The sequence below is a fragment of the Sardina pilchardus genome, chromosome 16 (genome assembly GCF_963854185.1).
Source record: "Sardina pilchardus chromosome 16, fSarPil1.1, whole genome shotgun sequence".
Taxonomy (NCBI): Eukaryota; Metazoa; Chordata; class Actinopteri; order Clupeiformes; family Clupeidae; genus Sardina; species Sardina pilchardus.
In genome coordinates this window covers 19,542,890-19,553,854 of record NC_085009.1, presented here as the reverse complement: position 1 = coordinate 19,553,854, position 10,965 = coordinate 19,542,890, and the positions used below count along the sequence as shown (strand labels likewise).

Genomic DNA, 10,965 nt, shown 5'->3' with positions numbered 1-10,965 from the left:
TTCAAGGCACTACTTCCCTCAGTTTAGGGGTAGGATGATGGTTGAGGGGGTTAGGGTTAGGAATAGGGTAAAGGTAGTGCCTTTTAGGCTGTGCTGCCTGGAAGGTGCCGATGGGGGCAAAAAAACATAGTTGAGCGTGCCCCCTACCCAAACTCCTGCCTGTATACACATACAAGACATTGTTTTATTCAATAACGAGGATGAATTACCAATGAATAGCTTAGTCTGACCTGAAGGTTGCCTACACAAGTTCAGAGGTCAGAGGTAATAAATAGCTAGAGTTTAAATGTGGAACAAAAATATGCTTCAATTTGGATTATACAGAGTTTTGGTTATCCAATTGGGTGTGTTATTGGGATTTGTATACATTTAATGTGTGCAAATATAATTTTGGTAACCTCACAACCTCAGTCCAGGCAACATTGTGCGGACCCCCTGCAATCTCTGGCGGCCCCTAATGGGATCCACGGACCCCAGGTTGGGAACCACTGCTATGAATAATGCTAAGACTTTGTCTAAGACAGAGTTATGGCTTGAAAGCAGAGGACATTGGCCATATATAATGTCAATTAAGGTATTAAAAGGTGACTAGAACTGGAGCTAGATAGCTAGGTCTGTTTGAGATAGGTCATGGCATAAGACTTAAGTCTACTGCTTATCAAAAGTAGTAAAACTGTAGCACATATATATTTTTCAAATTGTGCAGAACACATATTTTTAGCAATTAAAGTTGTCAGCTAAATGGTCTGTGAATGAAATGGTGATGACATTAGCTCTGTGTCACACCAAGAGGTCATCTTGATTTTTTTTTCTCTCTGCACTCACAACTGAGTACACAAGGGTGTAAAAAGCACGTAGCGGAACTGAATGAAGTGGTTTGGCTGGATTGTAGGAATGCCCTAAGAACAGCTCCAGGCTATTCAAAACGAATGTGTTCTGGGAGGTTGCCGATGCCATTGAACCATACAGTAGATAAGTTCAATGTCTTTAATGGTAACACAGAGATAAGTAACAAAAGGAAAATCTTTCTGTGTATTTCTGACTTAAGCAATATTAACACTTTTATTATTGTAACACTTTTTTCTATATCATGATTTAATGGATCAGAAATACTACATTATTGAATTAAAAAGATCACTGACTTATGACAGCATATAGAAGCCATTTGTCTGAAATTAGAAAGAGATGGTTAATACAACACAATAATGCATCTATATATCGGCCATATCTTCGGTCATAGTAGACAATTGACCTCTGAAGTTCGCTTACAAAAAAGCTACCATCTTTGCCCAAATAAGGAGATAAGGATATTTTTTCTATGGGAAAGTAACATGAGAATTTTCAATTATTGCATCTTTTAAATTGTCACGGGGATGATGACTTTGAAAATGTAGACGTTTTTCGCTATACACCATTTTGTCCACTGCCTTCTAGTGGATACTGTGATCTTCGGTAGGTGAAGACGGCACACTTTGATCTTTACTACCCCAGAGTGTAGCGTATGTTGTGTATGGTGTCTTAAGCTGATGGGATCTTGAATATCCCCTTGGGGATCAATAAAGTATCTAGGCTATCTATATCTATCTATCAGAGCTAACTTACAATGCAACTTGCCATATGCAGTTAGCCTCAATTAACCTCCGGATCTCCTTATATGGGCAAAGATGGCAGGTTTGGGTCCTTTTTGTAGGCGAACTTCAGAGGTCTATAGCCAAGCCCCTAGCTTGACCTATATCTATTTGATAAATTGAACAATAAAACCCTCCCTGATGAATATAAAAATGCAGGTATTTAGCGGCTACTGTATAGAGCTTTTTATGCTTGTTTGTTTTCTTTTATTTTGATTTTTGAAAGGAGGAAGAATTAAAAAAAAAAAACAATATATATTTTCTTATTTTGCTCTCTATATTTAAAATGTATTTTTAAACACTTGAAAGAATTGTAAAAACATACTATATGTAACTACTATAGCCTATAATACCATCAACATATTATAGACAATTAGCAAGTAACCTCTTTTAGCCTCCTCCAACTAGCAGCACAAACTATGCATAAAACATAATTTCACAAACTTCGAGTACAGATCAAAAAACACACACACAAACACACACAAGGAAAAATGAATGCCCAGAATAAAAAAAGCTTTACAGTATGTCCCATACTTTGACCGGTACAAAAAGTTCAGTTGTTGGTGTAAGCACTCTGTACTACTGCTCTAAATAAAAGATAGAAATGGAACTTGAAATTGGGTGGGTGGACTACAGTATATAGTTTATCTCAATGAAACAGTTTCTGGTTTATTGGCCGTCATGTAACACTGTCACACAATACAAACACATGGGAGTGGTTGGCAGCATACCACTTGTTTGTGTTTTTCTGAGCTATTCATTGTCATATGATCCACTGTTTTACGATTCAGTTGCGTCACACGCCTCACCCTGCTGAATGCATCCAGGGATGCCACCAGAAATCTTGGGCCCCATGAAAGATTTAAATTTAGGACTCCCTTAGAATCTTACTAACCCCCCCCGCCCCCCCCCCCCCCCCCCCCGCCCCTGAAGGCACCCCTGAATGCACCCCTGAATGCGTCCACTTTCTAGATAGATAGATAAATAGATAGATACTTTATTGATCCCCAAGGGGAAATTCAAGAAAGGTGTTCAAGAAATTCTAAAGGTGTTCCAAAGTGTTACAGTACCTGTTGAAAGGTGTTGTTGTGATAGGCTGCAATGACAAGCTTAATTGGACTGTATAAAGAACTATGCTCTATGGGTGTGGATGAACAGAGTGACAAGACAGCCACCACGTCACTCAGAACCTGCTGATGTAATTAGACTGCGCAAAGACACAAAAGATGACCAAAAGAGGACCAAAATAGAACAAGTCTGACGAACATTGATGATGGGCAGGGAGCATCTTTTTGTATGAGATGGAGTACTAAATGGCCAGTATCCTCACCTCCTCACTCAGACAACTCGGACACTCAGAGAGGACGACAGGGTCACATACTCATTGGCCTATTGACAAAAAGGATTTTTCACCCAAGGACTAAACTACAGGTAGGATTTTGGTTATTTCTCAGAAAGACACTACTTATACTTTATATTACTTTCGAATTATCAATTTTTAATATTTGGATGAAGATATTTAACATATAGAAAAAAATACTTAATTACTCAAGTTGATAAACTCACCCGAATGGTTTAGTTTTAATACTATTTTATTCTTGATCACTTATATTTAATGAATGTATTGATTAATCATACATTTAAGTTTGTGGAAATTGTTGTATATACAGACATATGTAGGCTATACATATATATATGAATTCATTCCTTAATTGCCATTTTTTTTTTTATTGTGGTGTATTAACCATCTCTTTCTTATTTCAGACAAACTGATACAAATGGCTGTCCAAATACTGTCCATAGGTCAGTGATATTTCTTGACCACTTTTTAATGTATTAACGTAGTATCTCTGATCCTTTAGATTATGGTATAGGAAAATGTCTTATAATAATAATGTGTTCTACACAGTTGGAAACATTGTATATGCAACAGTTTCACTAGGCTATTTTGATAAGCATAGTAGGGCTAAAACTTGTGCCTTGACCTATCTCAAGTAGACCTAGCTGTCTAACTCCAGTGCTCAATACTTTGATTGACATTATCTGGTCAATGTGCTCTACATTGAAGCTTGTCCCCTATTTCGTCCTGTTATATTTCTTCATTTCCATCAATAAGGTTACTAACTGATTACTTCTGTACAGGTTTTGTCCTGCTACTACTGTGCTATCCCATCAATGGTTTACCAAGCCGGCCCAACTCCAACATTGAGTTCAACAGCGACGTAGAGCAGTCACACCTCTTGCTGAGAGAGAGAAGCTCTCACACTGCGTTTGACTCCAGACACAATGGTCACGCAGAAAATGGGCTGCTTGAGGAAGATTCTGAATTCATGTTGGTCACCCCAACAAGCAAGTCCGGCCCCAGAATTGAATTGCGTGCCCTTGCCTCAAAGGAGGAAGGCCTATCTGCCAAGAAGAAGTCTTCAGACAGCCTGTCACGATTTCTGCGGGAAACTGTAGAGGAGGGTTCAGGCCAATCAGAAGGTAACCAATCAAATATTTCTATACAAGTAAGCTAAGGTGTTAATTTCCTCAGGTACCTGAGTGGATTTTCAGTTTTTAATCTCATTATTCTGCTTGTGTTTATTTGACTGAAAATGCAAAAAAATGCACACTCATGAAAGTGAAAAATCACACTGAAATCACTCTTTGATTTTTCAGACACAACTCCGGCAACAACAGCAGCAGCAGCAGCAACAACAGCATCTCCAATAACCACTCCACGTTACATAGTTGCAATGACCTTTGCGATGACCAGAACCTACATTGCTGATTACAACGACCCTCAAACTCAAGCTTACCAGACGCTGGTTGCTTCCATTGTTACCTGGGTAAGGCTAATTTACAAATACTGTTTCAGTCTCTTTAAGTCATTTGATTCACCTAAAATACAAAACATGTGTTACATTTGAGAATAATAACAAATGCAATCATGCATACAATAAAACAGATATCTGTAATGCCGTAAGACTGGATTTGTTGCCACTGTAGTCTAATGATAATTCTGTGTTCCACAGTCGGAACCCATCTACAAAGCGAAGTATGGGTCAAGGTTCTTCCGAGTTGCTGTCAAGTCGCTGAGGTAAGTTAGGCCCAATTCATTTTCTCCAACAACCAGTTATTTCGCATAGAGAAATGACCATGGCAATTGTCAAAGTCGAGCGCTAAACAAACACGTTCATAAGGTCTTTTTTTTTTTTTTCTATTTCTAAACAGGGCCGTGACCCGCTATCGCGCAGACAACACAGAGGCAGAGATAGATGTGGAGTTTGATCAGTCTGTGCCAGAAATTGTCCCTGAGACAACGGAGGTGCTCCAGCAACTGCAAGAAGCGGCCAGCCCCGCCGACCTGTCTGTGGATACAAGCACCATCTCCGTTCTCCGTGAGTTTAACTCGTTTTTCAACAAAGCTAACTATCAAGCGACAGACCAGATCTATTATCTGTTTTATTTCATTATGCTCACACACAGACACACACACACATAAACACACAAACACACACACACACACACACACACACACACACACACACACACACACAAACACACACACACACACAGTCACTTACCACAGGTTCTTTTGTGTGTATTTTTTTCCACAGATGAGCCAAAGGTGATGGCCAATGTTCAGTTTACTACCACCAATGGGACTTCTTCTACCGTTACGCTGGCCGCTGTCAACTCAACTGCCTACCGTGACACAACATCCAGAATTAAATCCGAGGTAAGTGTGATAATAAAGTTATGTGAAAATAGGAGATTGCATTGATTATACACTGTTTGTCTGGCAAAGGAAGGAGTTAGTTAAGTTAAATCTAAAGTATAGAGGTTACATACTGTAGGCCAATACATTATCAAAATCATCAATATAATAAGTACACGTTTAAGTCATTCTAACTTGTTGCGTGACGATTTGGGTCACCAGTGGTTATTATGACCGCCGCTAGCGTAGCTAGCGAAGCGGTCATATAGTTGTTGTCAAAGTTTTTTTTTTTTTTTTTTTTTTTATTCTTTTTTCCCGTCATTTTTCGTCAACGATTCCCGGGACACCGTAACACCGGAGCGCATGAAACTTGGTGGGCATGTAGCCCCAGTAGAGTTCTATGGAAAATTTTCGTTTCGTCCCCGGGGGTCACTCCACCCCCGCGCTGCCCCCGCCCGAAGCCCAAAAATGACAGTTTTTCCTACATAACTACCTGAACCGTGGCACCGAGGATGACAAAATGTTTATGGTATGTTGTTCTCTAGAGCTTGCATCAACTTAGCTTATAACCAGTCATTTGTGATTTGCCCCCCCATCGTAAAAATTGAAAATGCAATGTAATATTGCTTTAATTGCCCCTATCTTCAGATGAGATGTTATGAACTGCACCAAATTTCATGTGTATGATTAACCTGACACCCTCTGGGAGTAAGCCAAGTTTTGTGGAATTTCATCCATGGGGGGCTATAAAATAAATGGATTTATGTGTACATTCAGGACTGTATACCCATCGGCCAGTAGATGGTGGTATTATCTGGAGTCTAAATCCCCCCCTGGGGATTTCAAAAACTGTTCCAAACATCTCAATCTCTGCTAGTTTTTGTCCTAGAAACATATAAGTGACACCATTAGAAACCTTTAATCAACTAGTTTCCAAATATGTTTTAAAAGAGAATGGTTGCTCTGGGTGCAACAAACATGCAGGAACACACACACACACACACACACACACACACACACACACACACATAAATACACACACACACACGCATACCTACACACACACGCACCACTACATACACACATGTACATAAAACATTATACAAACACATGCACAAACACGCCCACACGCATGCACACATACACCCTTACACACACACACACACACCTACACACACACACACACACACATGCACACACAAATCTTTGAGTACATTTTGTGAGACCACCGGAGCTGAGAAGTGAGTGTGTGTGTGATGTACTATAGTGTGTGGGTGCATTTCTGTGTGCCCATCTGTGTGTTTGCATGTGTGTATATGTGTGTATGTGCATGTTCTGTGTGTGTTCTCTTTCTTTCTCTCTCTCTCTCTCTCTCTCTGTGTCTGTGTTATCTGTGTGTATTCTGTGTGTGTTCTCTCTTTCTCTCTCTCTCTCTCTGGGTGTGCCTGTGTGTGTGTGTTTGTGTGTGTGTGTGTGTGTGTGTGTGTGTGTGTGTGCGAGTGTGTGTGTGTGAGTGTGTGCCTGTGTATGTGTGTTTGTGTGTGTGTGTGTGTGTGCACATGCGCGCATGTGAGTGTGTGTGTGTGTGGGTGTTATCTGATATTGGAGTGACAGTGACGGCAGAGAACACAGTGAACATATACTCAGAGACACATTAAACACACACACAAGCAGACACACACTCACACTAGACAGAGAAGCACTCATACACAAAAGCAAGCGCACACATGCACACACTCATTTACATACATAAAAGTTGCAGTAAGGATGGAGTAGGCGATGGAAACACAAGCGTGATTGATATTTGCGGAGAGAATGTGCAGGACTGAGCGGCGGTCATATTGTGTATCGCTTTGCGGTACATCTAGTTTTGATTGTAATCACCAAATTTGGCTATACTATCATGACTTGGTCTATTGTGGTTATTATAGTTGTCGCTTGCAGTCTGAATGAAGCTTAACTGTTGTTTCCGCTTTTCAGCTGGAGCCCTTCTTTCTGGAAGATTACTCTACAAACTTTGTCTCTTTGAACCCCACAACATATGCGTAAGTGTGTTTTAATAATCTTTTATTGATATTGTATATAGATATGCTATCCCCAAAATATACACAGGCAACACTTATGAACCCAGTATCCATGAATCATTATGAACACATTCATTAGGGTGCTATAAAGCATTCATAACACCCCTCATAATTATTAGTATACGTTTATATGTAACTTCTGCACACAGTCATGACTGCATTGCTTAAGTTATATGCTATTGAAATATCACAATGCTTATTCTACAATACTGCAACCCAGAGAGTAGTCATAGACATTTTAGTGACAATCCTTACAATTATAATACATTGGGTTACTTTATAATCCTTAATGAATGTGTTCATAATCCTTTATGGATACAGAGTGTCATCACTAAACAAGTAAAAACAAAAAACTAACACTAGTATCAGTGTTATTTTGACATGTATGTTCTAAATTCATTTTCAAATAAATATCCCATTGAATTGTACTTGGCTACTACTCGTGTCAACTCATCAAGAGAAACCTTATTAATTCACCGCTGTTTTCGTCCACAGTGATGGGACAGTTTTCGCGAACTCCTATGTGACCCAGTCAAACCTGTACTTCACATACAACGCTACATTGCCAAGTGCAACCGCCATATACAACACCATGGTGCGAGCAGCAGCAAGTGGCAACCTGACTATTAACATTGTCTCTGTGAATGGCACAGGTGAGTTTATTTGAGCACTACATCCAATCCAATCATTTCTTTACTGACAGCCATCGCTAATGTCTTTGTGAGTGCTACAGTATATGGAGATATTGAGTGCCAGCGGTCTAGATTTCTAATATGACTGCATCTCTTTTTTGTGATCCAATGCTTGTTGTCAAAGAATTTTCATCTTATCCAGTATTGCCCTGCCTAAACCATTAACGGTGTTATTACATCACAGTCTTTTCTGTCCTAATATGAGGACGAATGACATTTTGAGTTAATCTGGGGTGTTGTCCACCTAACATTGTTTCTGTCTCGCCCTGCAGCCGTCAGCTCAGGAAGCATCACCAGCAGGATCAGTCTTGGAACCACCTTCAGCCTGACCCTTCTGGCCGTCATTGCCACGCAGTCCTGGTAGACGCCCAGCCCCCCCCCCACCCCCCCAATCAACTCCACATGAAGGAAATGTTTCCACCTTTGATGGGCATTGCATGAACATTTGCACAGCCCTGACTGAATGAAGACCTGGAAACAAAAGAAAAGGTCTTACAATGAATGGACTTTGTTTTTTATTGAAATAACCAATGGTAGGACTGTATGGTTATGTAGTGTGAACAATGCAATGTTATCTATTTATAACGTTATTTTTCTATTTATTTATTGGATGTAGCATATCAATTGTGAGGAGTATGTATTATGTTGGAACAAGAGAGAATGTGTATGGTGTCTGTATGTGAGTGAGTGTGTGTGTGTGCGTGTGTGTGTGTGTATGTGTGTGTGTGTGTGTGTGTGTGTGTGTGTGTGTGTGTGTGTGTGTGTGTGTGTGTGTGTGTGTCTGTGTGTGTGTGTGTGTGTGTGTGTGTGTGTGTTTGTGTGTGTGTCTTTGTATTCATTTAAGTTTATATGTTGCACTTTAACCAGTTTCCATATGTTTTATAGAGGTTTATTATGGTCATGTGATCAATAGAAAATGCCTGGTGCACTTTCAGGTCTCTGACAGAAATATGTGTATAATGAAATAAAAATATGAATGCAAGAGTAAAATGATGCAGCTTTCCCACCCGTGCATTTTTTCCCACACATACAGTACTCTATAGCCGCTTTCAGATAGACGTGTATTTCCGCAATGTTCACAAACTTTTATATGGCAGGATTTTTTGTTGTTGTTGTGCTGTCTGAATTCATATGTCTGTATATCTACCTCCTGCCGACCTAGTCATGTTTCTGTAATGTTGCCGCCACAGCTACCATGTGAATGCAATCGCGGAAAAAATCTGCACTTGCCAGTGATGATCAAGGGAAACGGCTGCATGCAGCATTCAGTTTGTATCAGTGTGTACAGGGATACTGCAAAGACAAAGGGTGCTGGTATTAAAGGAAAAGGAAAGAAGCAAAGGAGTCTTGATGGGAAAACACAGCATTAACACTAGACCTGCACAGAAATAAGTAATCATGGCTTGAAAGCAGAGGACATTGGCCAAACTGCCAATTAAGGTATTAAAGGGTGACTAGAACTGGAGCTAGATAGCTAGGTCTGTTTGAGATAGGTCATGGCATAAGACTTAAGTCTCCTGCTTATCAAAAGTAGCAAAACTGTAGCACATATATTTTCCCAATTGTGTAGAACACATATTTTTAGCAATTAAAATTGTCAGCTAAATGGTCTGTGAATGAACTGGTGATGACATTAGCTCTGTGTCACAGCAAGAGGTCATCTTGATTTTTTTCTCTCTGCACTCACAACTGAGTACACAAGGGTGTAAAAAGCACGTAGCGGAACTGAATGAAGTGGTTTGGCTGGATTGTAGGAATGCCCTAAGAACAGCTCCAGGCTATTCAAAACGAATGTGTTCTGGGAGGTTGCCAATGCCATTGAACCATACAGTAGATAAGTTCAATGTCTTTAATGGTAACACAGAGATAAGTAACAAAAGGAAAATCTTTCTGTGTATTTCTGACTTAAGCAATATTAACACTTTTATTATTGTAACATTTTTTTCTATATCATGATTAAATGGATCAGAAATACTACATTATTGAATTAAAAAGATCACTGACTTATGACAGCATATAGAAGCCATTTGTCTGAAATTAGAAAGAGATGGTTAATACACCACAATAATGCATCTATATATCGGCCATATCTTCGGTCATAGTAGACAATTGACCTCTGAAGTTCGCTTACAAAAAAGCTACCATCTTTGCCCAAATAAGGAAAGGACATGTTTTCTATGGGAAAGTAACATGAGCATTTTCAATTATTGCATCTTTTAAATTGTCGCGGGGATGATGACTTTGAAAATGTAGACGTTTATCGCTACACCGTTTTGTCCACTGCCTTCTAGTGGATACTGTGATCTTCGGTAGGTGAAGACGGCACACTTTGATCTTTACTACCCCAGAGTGTAGCGTATGTTGTGTATGGTGTCTTAAGCTGATGGGATCTTGAATATCCCCTTGGGGATCAATAAAGTATCTAGGCTATCTCTATCAGAGCTAACTTACAATGCAACTTGCCATATGCAGTTAGCCTCAATTAACTTCCGGATCTCCTTGTATGGGCAAAGATGGCAGGTTTGGGTCCTTTTTGTAGGCGAACTTCAGAGGTCTATAGCCAAGCCCCTAGCTTGACCTATATCTATTTGATAAATTGAACAATAAAACCCTCCCTGATGAATATAAAAATGCAGGTATTTAGCGGCTATATACTGTATTTATAGAGCTTTTTATGTTTGTTTGTTTTCTTTTATTTTGATTTTTGAAAGGAGGAAGATTTTTAAAAAAAAAACAATATATATTTTCTGATTTTGCTCTCTATATTTAAAATGTATTTTTTAAACACTTGAAAGAATTGTAAAAACATACTATATGTAACTACTATATAATACTATCAACATATTATAGACAATTAG

At 39.3% G+C, this 10,965-nt stretch overlaps 1 protein-coding gene across 1 annotated transcript; it reads left to right on the top strand.

Annotated features, from left to right (window-relative positions):
• The first annotated feature begins 2,982 nt into the window (after positions 1 to 2,982).
• On the top strand, positions 2,983 to 9,061 carry LOC134060316 (uncharacterized). The gene is made up of 10 exons (XM_062516983.1): positions 2,983 to 3,059; positions 3,393 to 3,431; positions 3,771 to 4,112; positions 4,290 to 4,459; positions 4,646 to 4,710; positions 4,845 to 5,011; positions 5,231 to 5,352; positions 7,312 to 7,376; positions 7,911 to 8,068; positions 8,380 to 9,061. The coding sequence occupies exons 2-10, from the start codon at positions 3,407 to 3,409 to the stop codon at positions 8,469 to 8,471; spliced, it is 1,206 nt and encodes a 401-aa protein (XP_062372967.1). The 5' UTR covers positions 2,983 to 3,059; positions 3,393 to 3,406; the 3' UTR covers positions 8,472 to 9,061.
• The last annotated feature ends 1,904 nt before the right edge of the window (positions 9,062 to 10,965 follow it).

Excerpts from the sequence above, each read along its gene's own strand:
- LOC134060316 (XM_062516983.1), top strand. The coding sequence starts at position 3,407 with ATGGCTGTCCAAATACTGTCCATAG. Across the intron at positions 4,113-4,289 it reads GGGTTCAGGCCAATCAGAAG|ACACAACTCCGGCAACAACA; the intron begins GTAACCAATCAA and ends TTGATTTTTCAG. Across the intron at positions 5,012-5,230 it reads AAGCACCATCTCCGTTCTCC|ATGAGCCAAAGGTGATGGCC; the intron begins GTGAGTTTAACT and ends TTTTTTCCACAG.